This window comes from Paralichthys olivaceus, chromosome 6, assembly GCF_024713975.1.
Source record: "Paralichthys olivaceus isolate ysfri-2021 chromosome 6, ASM2471397v2, whole genome shotgun sequence".
NCBI classification, from domain to species: Eukaryota; Metazoa; Chordata; class Actinopteri; order Pleuronectiformes; family Paralichthyidae; genus Paralichthys; species Paralichthys olivaceus.
The window spans coordinates 21,900,557-21,919,073 of NC_091098.1; the positions used below are offsets into that span (position 1 = coordinate 21,900,557).

Sequence of the window (18,517 nt, forward strand, 5' to 3'; positions counted from 1 at the left end):
TAGTTTTTTCACCAGCTTATGAACAAAGCTGATAAAAGTAAACTAATTTGAAGATTTGATTTTTTTTCTTCTTAATAAAATAATTTGATTACAGTCAGAACTAATACATACTCTGCTCTGACTTTTTGACTTCTGTAAATTTGGTGCCACATCTTTGCTGATGTCGCAGCTGCCGTCATCTCCTTCATTTTTGTAATTCTTTGCCATCTTTGTGCTCTGCCACAAATATACTTGTGTTATCAACACATATTTTATTCTTAAGAACAGAGAGTATTCGCAAAAATAACCTAATAAGTGCCTCTATCACTCTGATGCAGAAGCTGAGGTGCAAATTGATAAAAAGGCACATTTTCACTCTTCTGTGTGTTAGAACATTGGAATAATCTAAAAACAGACATCATTAACACCTTCAAAACACCTTTGCACAACACTTTAAATTCAGTTTGCTTGATCCCCCCTCCTCATGACGTCAAAGGAGTGTGAGAAAAAAAATGGCTTACACTTTCATGGATTTAAAGAGGGAAAAAAAAACAGATGTAAAGAAAGAACAGTTCAACCCAGCATCAAAGCAGACAAAGTAAAACAACTTGGGGGTCAGGTGTACATTAGTCGGCTATTGCCGCCAGGTGTGAAAGCAACAAGTCAGCTGACAGCCAATGGTTGACAGGATCCAGACTCGGATCCTGTCAAGGTCTGCGTCTCTGAGAGAATCCCAGAGGAAGACGAGCAGAAACATGTCAGCCTCCAACACTGATGTCAGTCTGTGCTCACAGTTCAGGAATCAATGCAATTTGTACAAGCAACTCAAAAAAACCCCACTAACACAGAGAGATTGTGTGGTGAAAGCAAAGTGTGATGGGTGGGGACAACTGTAAAGCCGTCAGTCCAGAGGCTGACGTGTAGCGTGCACATCGTCCATTTCCATACACGCAGGTTTCCCTTCCCTGCCTCTACTCTCCTTTCAAAGAAAATCAAGTTAACAAGGCAGCCTTTGATCAGCATCTTTGCCGCATTTAAAATCATCACCTATCACAGTTTTTATTTGGACCTCAAACACCTGACATTATTACATAAGGTATATTTAAAAATCTGCACTCACAATTCTCTGTTCTCGATCGTTGTGAAAAAAACCACAAAGCCGGTGTGCAGTTACACGAGTGGTGAGGAGCTGTAGGTCATTGGTACCGAATGAACAGCTGTGGTCCTAACACAGGCTGCAGCGAGGAGCAGGGAGCACAGTGGAGGCAGGATGAGTGCAGGGCTACAGCTGACCACATCAAAAGCCTCCACTGTGTGAGGTGAGGGAGCGAGGAGAGGACGATATCACTTCCGCAGCAGTCTGTCTGCAGGTACTGGAGCAAATATTGAGAAAGTAGGACTGTTGTTAGATAAAGTTTACTTTGATGCAGCAAGATGCAAGTACTTTAAATGGGTTGGTAGGTAACCTGATTTCCCCTGGAAACTCACCATTTTTATGTTAAAATGCAGATTAATAAAAATAAAATTTAAAAAACCTAGACGGATAAAGGTTTCATCTTCTAAGCTGGAGCAAATTAATGTTGTTTGAACATACTGCAGGTTTCAAAATGTTTTCCGGTGTCATATCCAGTTTATCTGTCCGTCAACACATCCCTTCATCTCAGTGTGGATTCTCAGAGACGACAGCATTTGTCAAAATCCCCAGGGGGAAGCTGAGGTGCCATGACAAACAGTATTTGGAACGGATGAGTAATATGTCAGTCATTATGAGAAGACTCAGTACAAGTTGACTATTTGGTGTTTTAATTTATCATTGGAAAAACATGGTTATTCCATTAGTATTTGATTAAAGTAATTTCTAAAATAGATTATTATTATTATTTATAGATATAGTTACTGGCTATAGCAAATTGTGTGGAGACTATAGATTGTATATAAAGATGGACAACATGAAAGCTCCCCAAAAAGGAAGCCAAAGCATCTCAATCACCACCTGATGGCTGGCTGCAGTATAGGTCGTAAATCCCACCCACTCCATGTTGATGGATGGGAGACGGGCCAAACTAAAAGCTAAATATCACGTCAACTATATTTTTCTCAAAGGTGTTTCCTGTCATTTTAAGTCGGGATGCACATGTCTCAAAATGCTCAAAATGACTCAAATGCTGTCAAACTGTTTTAAAGCAGCAGCTGCCTTCCGCATCTACTGTCTTTATTCATCAATCCTTGGGAATCAGGACAAGAGATATGTCCATATTTGAACTTAAACCACAAAACACATTATTGAATGTCGTCAAATCTGGTCAGTTAAGTTCCAAGCTGTGCAGCACAGAAGCTGTAGAGTGGGGAGATCACAGACGCTACGGCAGCCATAAATCTGAAATAACTTGAGCAAGCAAAAGTTTAGATTAGCAGCTAAGAATTTCATCCCAGAAGCGGCTTCTGAAACACTTCTCTAGTGAAACAGAGGGATTTAAACCTTTCAGAGGAGCCCGGACATACAGGCAACCAGAGGTCTGAGAACTGTACTCATCAACTTAAGCCGTTTTTGGCAACCTCAATGGTTTCAAAGGTTAGGAGTTATTGCGTACTGCTATCTCCTTCAATGATTCTCGGAAGTTTATGTGCCAGTTTCTATCAGGCCAAAAGTTTGATTTTTGATCTTTTAACCTCTCCCTTAACATTTGATCTCACTGAATTCCTCTTACATTCAAATGCTTCTGAGAAAGATAATACGTTCATATCATATTTTTTATTTCTACCATAATGGGTTTGTGAATCCTGAAACATTGGGTATTATTCTAGCTCTCAAGGCGGATCATCTTGTGCCTTTATCTTTACCAATCTGAAATAAATGTCACATTCTGAGGACAAGTGTGAATTCATTAGTGTTGCTTGACTGGTGCAAAATTCCTCCTCAGAAGTAAGTCTGTGGTCATCATAACAATCTAAAGGAACAGCCAAATGTAGGGGGATGAATACCAACTGAAGAGCAGTAGAGCGATCTCAGTAGATGTTGGTGTTAGGCTATAATCAGGTTTTTGTACATGAAACTACAGCAAACCTTCCCCTTTATATATAATTAACTTTGACAACGCATATCATTTATACATTTCATCACATGTAACCACATATCTCTTTCATCTTCTCTTAGATCCCTCAAGTGAGCTACGCCTCCACGGCTCCAGAACTGAGTGACAACACCCGCTATGACTTCTTCTCCCGGGTGGTTCCCCCAGACACCTACCAGGCCCAGGCCATGGTGGACATTGTCAAGGCCATGCGCTGGAACTATGTCTCCACTGTGGCTTCAGAAGGAAACTATGGAGAAAGTGGCGTTGATGCGTTCATTCAAAAGTCTCGAGAGGACGGTAAGTCTTTCTTCCGACATTTCTTCAGGCATCTGTGTTTGTTCAGACGGATGTGAAAGTGTTTTTCACAATGTGAATCTCATTCTGTGAACTGAAAAATACACCCAAAGTGTTTCCCTGTGAGTGGACAAGGAATTTGGTGTCTTGAAGGTAGAGCAAGCTATTATAATCCAATACACTTACCGTCAAATTCAGTGAGTATCTCCTCACGGTCCGCTAGCTGTCCCTTCTGTGTGTGTGCTAAAAAAAACAAAACAGCCCTGACTCTGTAAAAGGGAGGTAAACAAATTGGCCTGCATCGAGGCAGACAACACTACGACGGCAACATGAAGGATTATAAAAAAGAGAAGGGGGGGCTGGGGGAACGGAAGGCAGACACTGTAAATCTGTCACATGCCAACAGATGTGCTAATTTAATGATTAACAGGGGAAGCAACCTCCAGCAATGTATACCAGTGGGACAGGGATGGCAGCGTATACTACACAACATATACGCAGTGGCATGAGGGAGGAATGGCCGAAGAAAAGCCAAAGAGAAGATGGTCAGAAGATTTTGTATCAAAAGAAATGCTATGATCAGGCAACGGACATTTGCCATACTTTCTATTATTATTTGTATCTCCTCAGAAGTTTTGTGGGTATTATGTTAGCTATAGTGGCAGGTAAGTTGAGTATTCCTGTATTGAGCTAATGTGCTCGCTATGGGAAAGTAGTTTTTTATTCTCAGCATTCGCTTTGCAGCAGCAGCTGCAGTTGCAGTTTGTGGTTTTGTTGTTTGCTCTATATCATGGTATTTGTCCATACAACATGTAGACGTGGAGAGGGTCTTGTGTCACAATGACATAATAACCTGAGTTTGCACAGTAGATTTGGTTGTATGCACTGTCCTCTACTCTATCGCAGTAGCTTTGTAAAATCATTCTAAACAACCAACCTTTCCTAGTTTTTAGTCCACCATGTTGGTTCGCACATTGTTTCTTTGATGACATTTAATATAACAATGTTTGCTTTGCTTCATATTTAAGAGAATATCTACCTACAAGCTGTTCAAGTGCGGTCCATGTATTTGGGGTGGGGAGCTTCTAGTGGAGTGCTGAACGACGGGTTTGTTAATATTTGAACTCAACAGCTTAACAATCTCACTCCAAAAGTTCTTACTGAAGCTTCAAATATGTATTTGTAGCCAGCTTCCAAAGATATGTGACACATACACTTTATGGTGCAACCAAGACTAAAAGGTATTTATTGGGAAAAACCTGTAAATGTTTACGATTTATGTTTTATAAAACAGAGACTGTTGGGTTTGATAAAGACTGAAATCTAAATTCTTAGCCTGAAACCTGACTTTACAGTAAGCTTACCTTCCCTCTGGGAAATATCTGCTGCACAGGTGTATTCAGTGGATCCAATGATGGAATTGAATTGGATTTTCATACTGAGAAGTACTGACAGCGTGAAAGGGATGCTGCAGAGCTAGCCTTAGGCAACATGAGAAGATGGCATCGTACAGTGTGGGGAATACAGTCACTTCGGCGCAGGAAGCTGCTGGCACATGCTCACTCTGACCCCTGACCCTTTCTGAAGCAGAATGTAATCACTACCGACATTTCCAGTACTCGCTGTGCCACTGCGTCGCTTTCTCTCATACCAGCTCTAAGCTGCTGCCCATCATCAGTCATCCTAGAGCAGCACCAGCAGCAGATTACTCCTGCAGAGCCCTCCAGTCAGTCCAGCTCAGCTGCCTATTTGCCTAACAATACGTATAAAGGGGATTCAAAACCCAACACGACAGCTCCAGCATGATTTGAGCTTTTGCTCATTTATTTTGAAAATAATCTTTTATTTTCTCTACATTCATGAAATGAAGCCTGAACCTGCATGTATAATTCAAATATATTAATATGAGCCTTTGAAAACCCATCAGCACATAATTTCAAATTACCATTAAAAAGTCATGTAGAGGCTGTAGAGAAATCAACCCCCAACAAATTGAAGTGTAACTGTTTTAAGGATATTATATGAAAGAATTCCACATTACATTTTCTAAAAACAACAAGAATATGTTATAGATTCTGTTGACTTGTGTACAGTTGGCTGCTTTTTACGTTCCACTGTCGTTCAAGTCATTATCTCATCTCTGAACATACTTAGTCATTATAGGTAGATTTTCATCAGTAATGGTGAAGACAACTCTCACGATCGCCCCTTTAAAAAGCTGAAATTCTGGTTTTGGTTAACCTAAGTGTTATTCCTTATTTCACTGTATGTAAACCTCTAAAAGACTTATTTCTTTGACTTTCAACCAGCGTCTCCCTCTCTTTTGTCACGGCTTCTGACACATTACAATACAGTTCTGTTCAATCTGTGAAAGGTTGAATAAAATAAATCTAATCATTACATGGTAGTTGATGGTTGTAATATACTAAAAACAGCAGAGGTTAGTGTAAACAACTCTGAAAATGTCATAACAAAAGATTTTTACGACATAAGAAATATAGTTAAAAGTTTTGTTGTGCCTTCAGGGTAGATAAGCATACGGTGTATTTTTATCATAAATATTTTTTTTTTTTTCTTTTTCAAAAGAAAACTCTGAAAGGTATAATTCAATTTTAAATCACACAACTTCACTGTGGATGTTTTTGCATCTGCTGTTTTTGTTTTGCACAAAATGTCTCACTTGGAGTCAGGTGGAGAACCCCTGAAGTGAACCCCAACTTATTTTTATCCAAACTCAGCACAGCCTTTCATTACATTGAGCCTGCACTGAGTTATGAACACTTCCAGACCAGCAAACTTCAATTTCCAGCTGCAGAGACTTTATTTGTGATATCATGTCACAGTCCATTGTGCCTCCCAAGGTCACACTTTGATTAGGGAGGTTTTTGTAAGGGGAGTTCCCACATGCCTGCTATGTTATGTATGTCATGTTTTACTAATATGGTGGTTTGGGTGGTACCTTGTGCTGGTCTTAAATCTGTATTTGGGACATGATTAGTCACTCTCCCAAACTAGAGTTCCCAAACAAATAAAAGCCAGACAGCTATTTGTTGCAATTAATAATCTACTCTTCTTTAACTACAGTCTGTCAGACTGTTTGGAATCGTTTTTCTCAATGTCGATAAAGTGTGACAAAAGGTTTAAACAGAATGGAACATAATTATTAGAAGTGGTTACTAGTAGCAGGGAGGCTTCATATATAATACAGCATAATTTAGAATAGTATTTCCAACATGTATCTGAAAGAGCTCACAAACAAGGCAACCATAAGAGTGATAAGCACCAAAATGTTATTTTCTCATAACTTTATATGTACGGTACATCCACATGTTCTCTACACCCTCTAATACCTCTGTGTGTGAAGGTTTCTAAAATGCATATTTATAGTATTAGGGCCGGTGGAAGCTTAGACTGTGACCATTGCAATCGACATCCAAAACAGTATTCAAATGTGCTAATATTATTATAATTAAATATCCATTACCAGAAGAATCACGAATAGATCACAAAGTCAGTAATCCAAAATGATTTATTATGCTTCAGTAATATTTATCATTGGTTATTCTTAGACAAGGGCATTTCATCTTGAGGACAGTTTTGTGCGTCACAGCTCTTATCATCTCAAATATTAACAGCACCAACACTGAAACACTAAAGTGACAATGTGACCGACAAAAATGTTTGGAGTAACTTTCAAATTTGGGAAGGTGACATCCAGAATGGAACTTAGCCGTCTCTGATATTCATGTGACATCCAGATTTTTGTGCTTCATAGGCCTTCACAGTTAAAATGCTTAATTTGACACGTTCATTATGTACTTCGACAGTAAATGAAAGAAAAACCATGTTTTCTGTCAATGTAGAGTAGAAAAGATTAATACTGTTAGAAAGTAGTCTGATATGAAGAAGTACAGTAGTTTGGCTTTGGGGCATATTTGACTGATGCCTGAAGTCTCACCCCACACGTTTTTAAAGGAAGTTTCCAGTGGCGAGGTTTGAAAACACAAAGGGTTAAACTTCTCTCTTAGTAGAGGCTTTATTTCTAAAAGCCATTTTTACTAGTAACACTGTTCAGGAAACTCAAGGGGGGGGGCACAACAAGGGAAAGACTTTTAGTTTTGACAAAATAAATATTTATTTTTTTCAAACGTCACTGTCACTTGATTTAACCACCTGACAATAACAGACAACATTTCAGACACAAACTGTCAAACACACAAGTAAAATCATTGCTCCGAGACAAACACGCAACATCCTCACTGCTCTTCAATTGTGAAGAAAAAACTCTTGACAAAACATCTGTCATGTCAGCTGCTGCCTTCAGTCTGATGACTGGTAAACATTTACATGTCACGTGCTGAAATATTGTTTGATTCCAACCTGCTGCCCATCAACCAGGCTTTGATTGATTATGTTGGAGCAAGAGATGCAGAGGACAAGCAGACAAACTCTGTCAGAATCAGAGCCACAGGTATTTGGCTGCTAAATGGGATCTACAGTTGTCTGTTCACATAATAAAACGGCTAGATCAGAACTGGCCAAATGTTCTATCACATTAAGCAGCCAGAGGCCATGCTGAGCAGCAGTCTCACCCACCTAATGTCAGAGTGGCCCCGTTTTCACTGAGCTTTGTGTGGAGAAAAGCTTTGAATGAGGAATTGTGCAATGTGATATCGGTAAAAATACAATACAATCTCCAGTTCTATTAAATACAACCGCACATTTATTTTCTGTTTTGTTCAATTCATGTTGCAAAAAACAGCAATTATCAACATGACTGCTCTGCTCAAGTCGATAAACTCAGTCAGTTTTATTAATTACGGTCTTGAATATTGATATTAAATGCTGTTATATTTCTAGTTTAGTCCACAGCTCAACAAAAATGGATGATTTCCCCATTTTCTCACAGTATCCTACAGTTTAATGTTTCTGTTGAAGGCTGATTGGAAGACAAATGTGAATAATTGCCTGTAATTAGTAAAAATCACATCATTTAAATATCAAAAGTAGTCTGGACATTCAAATATCAATCAATCAACTTGTATTTGTATATCCATTTTGTTACCGTAGATCAACGTACTTCCTTGCAGAAAGCAATTAAATGAAATACATGTATTATATTTTAGTTTTTATTTAATTATAATGTAACACTTTCAGAAAGTATCAGTGGGTGTGTACGTGGTTTGGGGGCATGTGGGTGCTGGTGTAGGTGCTGAAGTGTCTGCTGGCGAGAAAATCTGATATCATTTGATCCCAGCTTACTGGGCTTTCGTGTGGAACGAGAATTAAACTGGAACTCACACAGCATTTGATCATACTGGCTGGACTCGAGTATCAGCACCATGGAGCAGAATCAGTCGATATCTCAAAGGCTGCGGAATAAGTGTTTCTGTGACAGCAAGCGTGAGCTCAAGCCGAGAAGGGTAAGACCGATTGAGACAACTAAGGGGGGGATGGTATAAGCTCCATAGATGATCCTTTGTCTTGTACCTTAAATCAGTTCAAGATGAGTAGAATATGTCCTTAACAGACAGTGCTATTAAAATATTAACAAGTTTTGTACTCTCTGAACACAACAAACCAAGAACGTTCGAACCTGAAACAAACACGATATGTTCTTGTCTGTTGTGATATTGCAGATGGTGTATCCGACTAAAGGTCTTCTGCAGTGTTCATTTTAGCAGGTGGATTATTTTTTTCTGCCTCAGTCGACTCAGAGCAGGAGCGTTGAATCATTTACTCTCGGTTGTGAACCTTTCACACCATCTTCAGCCTGTTTTCTTAAAACATGTATGAGGCTCCTAAACCCAACTGTAAGATCTCTTTTACAAATCTGGAGGATAACAATGCTGTGATGTAATCCCGTCATCATACATCATTCTGTTGTTAAATCTTAGGCTCAACATTTGATGTAACATTTTAACCTGCTGGTGGTGCAACCAATCGACTGGTCAACCAACCATCCAATCAACCAACATTGCCATTCTTAAGCCATGACACTAAATAAGCCAAACTAAGATATAACCTTTATGCGATCATGATCATTTTTTAATATAAAGATAATTAGTAAATGAGACGTCACATTTCATTCGGCATTCTTCAAAGCACATTCATTTAAAAGGAGCAGGACACAGAAGATGCAGTAGAAGAATTCTCAGCAGTCCCATTTCAGAACAGAGAAAAGAGGCATAAATATTTAATGTTAGTCCATATGAGTTACACATACAGAATCTGTTCACATGGGTCTCTTGAATGTGTTGGCCCCTCAATATGAGCATGTGGAAGAGTGTCATCATCAGGACTTTTGGTCATATAGCAATACTAAGGACATCATTTTGTCTGCAGTTGCTGTGGACTGTTCCTGAAGCATTCCATCTTTGGGGCGCGGTGCCCTTTTAAAATGCTGCAATTTCACTGGGGGTTTTCCCATCGTATAACATCTATCAAACTGCCCCTCGAGATTAAGGCTGGAGCGTCATTATGGAAGATGATTACGAAAGAAGAGGGATGAATCTGTTTTTCAGTATGATGTCTAGCTGTTTTCCCCCTTGAAATCCAAGAACTGCCTTGATGCACGGTTCTTTGCTCCCTCTGTAGATTTCTTTCTGTTTGTTCCTCCAGTGTCCTTATTAGAGAGTGTACAGTCCTCTGCAGCAATAGAGGTGGACACACCGTGTCATTTTATTCTCACCTCATGAAAGGTAGTGTGATTTTCTCTTGGTGGGAATTGTACACTCATTTTTTTATGTTCTAATTTTGTGGATTCTATTGCGTCAGATGGTGACATTCTTCGGGAATGAAAGCATTAAGAATTTATCTCAGGCAGGCTTATAAAACGAAACACTGAATATCTATACAAGCATATTTTTGTGGTCTCTTGGTTTGCCTTACTTATACCTAAATTTGGACACTAGCACTCATCTAAGATTATTTGGGTGGATACTTTGAAATTGTAATTAATCTTTTTTTTCTTAAATGACAGTTGAAGCAGAGGAGGAGGAGGGCAAAGACAGGAGCAGAGAGACGACAAGGAGATTATGCAAATGTTAGAAATGACGGTTGCATGCTGTGCCCTTTGTCATGAGGGAAATGTCAAGAGGAATGATTTGAATACTCATTAAGCTGAAACGTAGAGTAAAAAATATTGTCTGAGGAAGAGTTTTTCTCTAATATTTTCTAATGTTTGTGTAACCAATGCACACAGGACATTACTTATTATGTAAACATACTTTATGAGATTAGAATTATACCATAATTAAGACAAAACACTAGAGTCTGTGTAATGAATAGATTTCTTGTTTTTAGGTTCATTATGTCATGATAAAAAGAATTACTAGAACAGCTGAGCATTTTAACAAATACTGTTATGCAAATCTGTAGCTACCACAGTATTTCCTGCTTAATGTAAATTTTTATTATAATTATAATTTTGCGGGGGAACCCCCCCAGGAGGGACGAATGAAGGAAATGAAGAGAGGAAGAAAGGTTGGAGTTTCGGTTCTCTCAGCTCAACATGTCAAACCCAGGAAATCCCTTGTCAGGACCCTGACAGCTGCTCCTCCTGCTTTACCGTGTTCAGCTTCGAAAGGGTTAAAAGAGGCATTAGGGGATTTTTTTTTGACAGTGAAACCCTGACATTATTTTTAATACTGTGTGGCTTTTCAGTTGAAGAAGAAAGCACAGAAGTGATGAGTAATATGGAAAAGCTGCTGTGTATACAAAATTCATATTCTACTTAAATTATGAAAAAGACAACGTAGAATTATAAACTGAACCCACAGATTTGAGTCTTTTTGTTCAAAGTAAAGTAAAGGATATTGTGTTATGCAGTTCTGGGAATTTTCTGTGACTCGATAGAGATAAAGCACATTATGTGAATAGCAGATCTGTGACAGCATCTCAACAATCGCTCTCTCTCTGTACTCCTGAAGCTAAAACCCTTCATTGATTTTCAAACTGTCTGAGGAACCATGTTCCAGGTGGTTGAAAGAAACAAAGCAGAGCTAGGAAGTGTAGCTGTGGCAGTTTTGAAAAAATGAAACCATTTGCAAACTGTTAATCAAACAAAGTAATGGACAGTGGAAAATAGAAAAGTGCTGAATAGGTACAGCTGCATAAATATGGACCTGAAATAACATCAAATAAGAAGAAATATAATCGAAATGTTATTGTTTGGATTAAAGGTACAGTGTGTAGAATTTAGTGACATCTAATGGTTAAGTGTCATTTGCAGCTTAACAGCCCTCACCTCACCTTCCCCTTCCAAAAATGAAAGAGAACCAGTGGTAGCTTTCATTTGTCATTAAAACTCAAAAGGTGTTCAGTTTTTACAGTTTAGACGACTGTAAAAATCGTGGCGGCCTCCGTAGACACGATCCCCTCGGTGTAAATAAATAAAGGGCCTGTTCTAGGGTGAAGAAAACTGCAATTCATGCAATTTAGATTAAAAGAACTAGTGAAAACATCATGAGGATTATTATATTATACATTCCTGCCAATAGTTCCCCTTCACCTAAATCGTACACACTGGACCATTAAGTTAATTCTTCTTTTCTTTATTTGTTAAAACTGTTGGAGTAGAAAGTATTGTCTTCAAACTGTGTGACTAAGATTATGAGATAATTTGTGTCTGCACATGAACAATTTTGTAGAAGTTACTGCAGGAATGCCAGATGCTCTTGTGGATATTTAACCTTGTTTAATATGAGGGCAGAAGCATTAGAAGAATAAATTGGCTCAATAACAATTCAACAAAAAAGAAAATTCATCCGAGGCTTGTTCATTATTGTATCTTGGAGAAGTTGATTGCCCAGCAAAGCTCCTCTGGCCTCCAAAAAGAGGCTGTCCTGGGGCCTGCCAGAGGTAAAATTAAAGGAGAAGGCACTATATCACAAAATGGATGAACCTTCAAGAAGCTAGATTCTGCTGCAGCTATGGGGGGTATCTGTTAACCTTGGTGCAGTCTGATGCTGCAGCACAAAGTGATAAGAAGCAGAGGCAAGCAGTATTTTCATTACAAGTACTTGAAATACTATTTTAAAAACAATATTTTAAAGTTTGTAACGAGTCACTACGGCAGTAAAAAAGATAAATCCATTACCTTTTTTTTTTTATAATGCCACTGTGCATTAGTGTTTTCGGTTTCAGCCCTCTCTAAGCCCTTAACAATCTATTCTCTCACTGTTTAAAAGATGAACTCCTCGGTCATTCACTGTGTGTTGATGTTCCATCAAACTGCCCCTCTGAGTCCAATGTTAACTGAGTCTGGAAAATCAGAAGGAACGAGGGACATTTTCAAATCACTGTATCTCCTACATATGTGACACCACAAACCGAGATGTGTCGGAGTCTCCTCTCACACAAAATAAAGCTTCAGGTCACAGTCTATAGGTCCTCTCTTACAGCTGGTGCAAGGTAGCACATACAGTATAGTTTCAGACTGATGCTGATGATGTCGTCATTTTCATGTCCATATGTTTCATGGGTGTTCAAAGCGATCACCCCATGCTCTGTAGACACTGAGCTCACTGGGCATCCACGTGCTCCTCAGAAGTTCCTGATGGCAGTGGCATCAGTGTCACTGAAAGATGTGCATGGCTTATAGAACAGCTGTATCTATGTTAAAGCATAAAAATGGACACCGACAGTCAAATGTAGTGGCAGGGAAGTTTTCAACAGCTGGCCCTTGTCTGAGAACACTCAGTATATACTTTAAACTCTTCAGTGACGCTTTAATAACATTTTAATCTTAAGAGTCTTGCTATATGAATTCTCCTTGGTAAGAGGAGAGTCCCACGGTTGTCAGGTGAGTTATTTTACCACAGTGCAGAAAAAGCTCATTTCATAGTGCTTAGAGGCCTGTCTTTGATTTATAAATCATTTGCTTGAGAAAGAAAATGTCGTTCACTCGTTTTGAAATCTAATTTATAGTTGCCCCGGAACCTGTTATCATGTAGTGCTTTCTCATTCAGGATCTGGGAAGAGAACTGACAGTATGCTCTCCAGCTAGACTGCTGCTCAATGGCTGACAATGACACTATTCTCTCCTGACGAATATAAAATGCATTAGCAAAATTTCTGGATATGAAGTGTGTATCCTCAGGTCAAATTTCCACAATTGATGGCTATTTAAAGACGGTTCAGAACGTCAGAGTTGCTGAAAAAAATGTGTCTTTTCTCAAGCTCCGGAAGAGGCAGTTGAAATAATCTTCCCGGTTGTATTAGGAACGATATTTAAATTAGTTGGGGTTTTTTTTTTTACACGGAATTTTACTGAAGTTCATATATAACGATATACTCTTTTTCTTTTTGTACCTCTTAGTCACACAGTTTGTTGTGTTGTGCAAAAACCACCAAAAACACTTCTTGGAAGAATGGGACACTGGGTAAAAAGGAACCAATTCAATTTTCAGGTGGATTTGAACAATGGAATTTTTTTTCCGTTGTCTTTCTTTTGAGAGAGAACGGTCTTTTTGTTTGTGGAGATTTTCATCAATTTCCTAGGAAATATTTCACTGATCTTGATGAAAATAACTACGTGTGTGTGTAATTCTTATCACCTTGATTGAATTGGACTATTGGACCTTGGCAGACGAATGACTGAAGGCTGAAATGTTTCTATATTGAACTGTGTCATTAAGTATAGAATGGGACAAGGGCATTCACTTCGATTAATGCTTTTTATCAAAAAGTGCCATTGATTAATCACTAACCACAGTTTAGTATCAAAGTTCATCATCCACATTATATCCTGAAAACCAGCCACTGTCTAGATTTTAATATTTCAAACCCTTCCTTAAAATAAAGTGCTCCCGGTAAAATACAGCACAGTGATGGCAATGCATTGTTACAGCATGCATCAAACTGAAAGAACAGTGTGGGATGAATAATAGGAACAAAATAACATGTTCTGTCAGTGCTGCCCTCTTGCCCTCCATGAGCTTCCCCCTTCACTGTGGGGATGAATAGCGAGCGGGTCTATTTCCTCCCGGGATTTACAGCGTGCTGATATCGAGCAGAGTTGCTGACAGATGTAATACCGCGACTGGTAGCCATTTGGCTTAAGAAAATAGCCATGCCAACAAATACTTTGAGTTGATCCATCAACTTTGAGGCCAGAGTGTAACTACAGTTTCACCCTGCTGGGGTCTCATATATACACTTCCACTGATTGTTTGCAGAGTCATCAATACAAGCTTGAGTGGATGATTCTTTCTTGTTTGAGAGACCTGAGATTAGACCCATACACTTCATAACACTCAATTTAACAGCGAGTCCAGATTACAGCACCTGTTGTGGCATTGTGTCGCATCATTGCTCCTTTTCTTCCCATTTATAATCAGAAATCATCAGTTTAAATTAATTCCATCAGGTAAACGATGCAAAAAAAGGAATTATCCAACGACAATAAGAGCAAGTTTTGGGAGACTGTAGTTAAAAATGTTCATTGATCATTTTCAGTAAAATTATCTTATCTACAAAAAAAGCAAAAACCAAAATGTAAAAGAAAATAAAGCATTGCTGTAAATGTTTGTTTCATTACAATATGAGCTCATTTAAATTATATTTTTACAAATAAAACAAAGCTCAAAGCAGGTTAAATGATTACGATTGAATTGAATCTTCTGTCGCATCATGCCCATATACGTTGACTGTAGGTTTTTGAAACAGAAAGAAAACATTTCAGCCTAAATTTAATTTGACCAAACACAAAACTTCATCTAATGTAATGATGCAGCCAATGATGTAGATGATCAAAGAACATGCTTCTTTTGAAACAAATGGTGGAACACTCCTTCTACCATACATGAAGCACATATGAAGATGCATCTCAGTAATCACGGCCCTCTTTAATCCTATTTGATTTCACACTCCACATTGTACATGTATTTCTTATGAACATCAGAGCATCTCCACCTTGAGTACATTGGAAACCCATTACGAGCTGGAAGCTGGAAAATTGCAAATTACTCCCTATCATTCTGTTTCATCTTGTGCTCCTTTGAAACACAAATATTCAGCTGCACCACTATCTGTCAACGACATAGAACAAGCCAGGTTACTGTATGGTGGTTACCAAGAGGAAAAAATAAACTAATAAAGCCACAGAAGTCTTTCATGCTATCTGCACTGATTACTCAGAAATCAGCCTAAACAGCCCAGTGAGAAAGTTCATGAACTTAAAACATGTTGAATGGAGAGACTTTGTAGAATTAATGATTTGCTTTGAAACATTGCTGTTACTGTATTCATTGTTATATGTATTATTGAAACACGGGGATGTGATGGTACATAATATTTCTATAAGGAGTAATAACTGCCATGGAAAAACAAAGACAGATTTTTATTTGTGATATTGATATTTATTGCCAGTTGTATCCCAAACACATGTTTTATGTACAAAATCATTTACTCTTAATGAACCTATTTAACTGTACAGTGCTGTACTATCCTGTAAGATATAATGGACATTTAAATGTTATATAGTTTTGTGCGGTGAATTGATTTCATTTGAAAACAGTGTTTTAAATAGCTCCTCCCTTTTTACACTCTATTAACAGTATCTAATCAGTGTGTCGCTACACACATGTATTTACATTAGCAGAGCGAAGCTGTACTGAGAGCCTACATGTGCTTGACTCTTGACCAACCTCACATTTAACCATTCAGCAGCAGCTCAGCCTCGTTCTCCCAGCAGAACACAATGGTAAACCCAAGACTCATCAAATCCAGTCCAAAGCTGCTCCCTGATATTAACCTACTCCCTGATAAGCTGTGGGCTGCGTAGAAAGTGCACTCAGATGCATCCATGTGTTTGATATGGATGGTAAAAGAAGAAACAGTTCACACACACACACACACACACACACACACACACACACACACACACACACACACACACACACACACACACACACACACACACACACACACACACTCCACTGCTGTGGGAAGACATCTTTGATCAGATGGAGTAGATAAGGGGTGGAAGTGTGAAACGTGGCAGATTCTGGGTAAAACAAAGATAAACTGCAATGATATATAGGTAAAATTGGGGTCATTCATCTTCTCCGATCTAATACGAGAACCATCCATGGTTCAAATCAAATGCAATCTCAACCTAAGTATTCTTTCATATAAGATGTTATTTGTTCATTTGTGTTGTTGTCCCCATGTTGCAGGTGAGATTGATCTGAGCCGTAATGTTGCTTGAACAAATGAAGTTTTGTAGTTTGTGGTGTGTGAGGGGGTCATCATTCAATATCACTTTTAAATATTACATACACATTTAAAAATATTCTAATCTACAGTCAGTGACATGGCTCTATTCTTACTAGTTTTTATTTTTTTTAATTCTTTAACCCTATATTTCTGTCCTAATTTTAATTGTTCACTTTCAAATCCTCATTTATGTTTTTAAAGCACTAGATAAATGAAGTTTATTGTTATTGACAAATGTCATGAAAACTGATTTTGTGGTTATCAATTGATTACCGATTCTTTATTGATTCCCTTAACGACAGGCTTACAGCATCAATGCAACTGATCTATCATCTCCAAGACCGAGCAGGGTAGAAACAGTAGAGCACGTACCTCCGCCAAGGCCCGACAGTCCTCTTAAATTCAATCATGCTGCACCATATTTCACACACCACACATTAGATTTCAGTTCCCTCAATGTGCCTGACTTTCTGTTATCAAGATCCATTCATTATTTTCTGGGAAACTGAAAATGCCCAATTTTGATTGATTTGGTTGCGCCCCAAAATTGACTGGGTTCTCCACTGATCCATACCAGAACGTTCCAGGAAGATTTGTGGAAATCTGTTCAGTCGGTTTGGTCTAATCTTGTTCTAAAACAAACAAATATAAAAAACCAACAAACAGATGGATAGAGATGAAAACAAAAATGCACATGACTCAGGTGTGCTGAGGCTCCACTGTTTACCTCTGTCTTCATTAAGTTTTGTTAGTCAAGAGGAAAAAAGATGTCTCTTATGAGTCCAGTGTAAAATACGACATTGCTGGAATTTGAGTAGAAAGAAGTTTCAGCATATTGCACGTGTTTCCACCCTCACTTGCTCTTAGCGTTTTACAGACCTTACCACTAACTCATCTTTTTTTTCATTAAATGAAGCTGTGCTTTGGACCATGTCTTCCTCTCTGCCATGACTCCTTCTTGTTTCGAGTCTCCAATGCAGTGGACACGTCCCGTCAACATTAATAAAAATGAATTTTTAAGCTCTGAGGCACACAATTTCGATAGTCCGGACAATTTGGAACCAGTTCTCAACTGGAACCGGCTCTCAATTCCATATGCCCTATTTGTGACTCAGCAGTCTATAATAAGTATAATGGGATATTATACAGTAATTGAACCCCTGAGGAGGATTTCATTACTTTTTATCCTCTTAACCCTGCACAGCGCACAGCGTCAGTGACAGAATAGCGCCTCGGGGACTGTGGGGGATTTAGTTTCTTGCTCCAGGACACGTTAGGAGGGTGGTTGATGAAACAGGGGACTGAACCTGGGCCTCTTTAGTTCAGGGTCATGCTGCCCGAATGATTTCTCTCTCACTCTCTCCTCCCAGAATTTTACTCCCAGTCGCTTTTGGCTGTATTTCTGCCAAGAGGAGGAACACACAATCAGTAAAAAAATGGATTATGTTCCAATATTAAAACACAGCACAGCTCCTCCAATTCATCTAAGGTAATATTTTGCTACCAGAGATGGTCAGGGTTGTACCTGTGCTGTTGTTTTTCTTGCCTAAAATTAATTCCACCCACCATTTTCTCTGACTCTCAGGGGCCCGAACGTGTCCCAGCATGCATTGGATAAAAGGCAGAAAAACATCGGTCAGGGTGCCAGTTTATAGCATGTCTCTGATCTACTGCTTTCCATTAATCACTGCATATACAGTTTCCTGAACCAGAGGCAGGGGGTTACTTATCTCGCTATTTAGAGCCATCCACATCCCCCTGCTTTGGTTACTATCATTTTGCATTATTTTGATATTCTGAGCCACTGTGATCACCCAGCTTTGACTGAGCGTAGCTGTTCCATGCATCAGACGGCTGTTCAGCAGCCAGAGAGTATATACAGTACCACGACAGATTAATGGAACAACATGATGATGGTCAAGGCAGATGGGAAATCAAAGCTCCATGCA

The 18,517-nt window shown here is 38.8% G+C and overlaps 1 protein-coding gene and 1 long non-coding RNA gene across 8 annotated transcripts in view; one reads left to right on the forward strand and one right to left on the reverse strand.

Annotated features, from left to right (window-relative positions):
* LOC138410437 (uncharacterized) overlaps nt 1–18,517 on the reverse strand; it is a 211,632-nt gene that overhangs the window by 115,436 nt on the left and 77,679 nt on the right. The window contains exon 3 of one of the 6 annotated variants that reach the window (XR_011243131.1): nt 11,705–12,200. The exons of 4 other annotated variants lie outside the window; for them this stretch is intronic. This is a non-coding gene — a long non-coding RNA (uncharacterized lncRNA). Of the gene's footprint in view, nt 1–11,704; nt 12,201–14,889; nt 17,971–18,517 lie in introns of those variants that run through there. One more of the 6 variants, XR_011243134.1, reaches the window with a different exon arrangement.
* LOC109635196 (metabotropic glutamate receptor 4-like) overlaps nt 1–18,517 on the forward strand; it is a 167,182-nt gene that overhangs the window by 114,341 nt on the left and 34,324 nt on the right. For both annotated transcript variants that reach the window (XM_069526000.1, XM_069525999.1), the window contains exon 4: nt 3,134–3,350. In XM_069526000.1, coding sequence (XP_069382101.1) covers nt 3,134–3,350 — 217 coding nt within the window. The remainder of the gene's footprint in view (nt 1–3,133; nt 3,351–18,517) is intronic.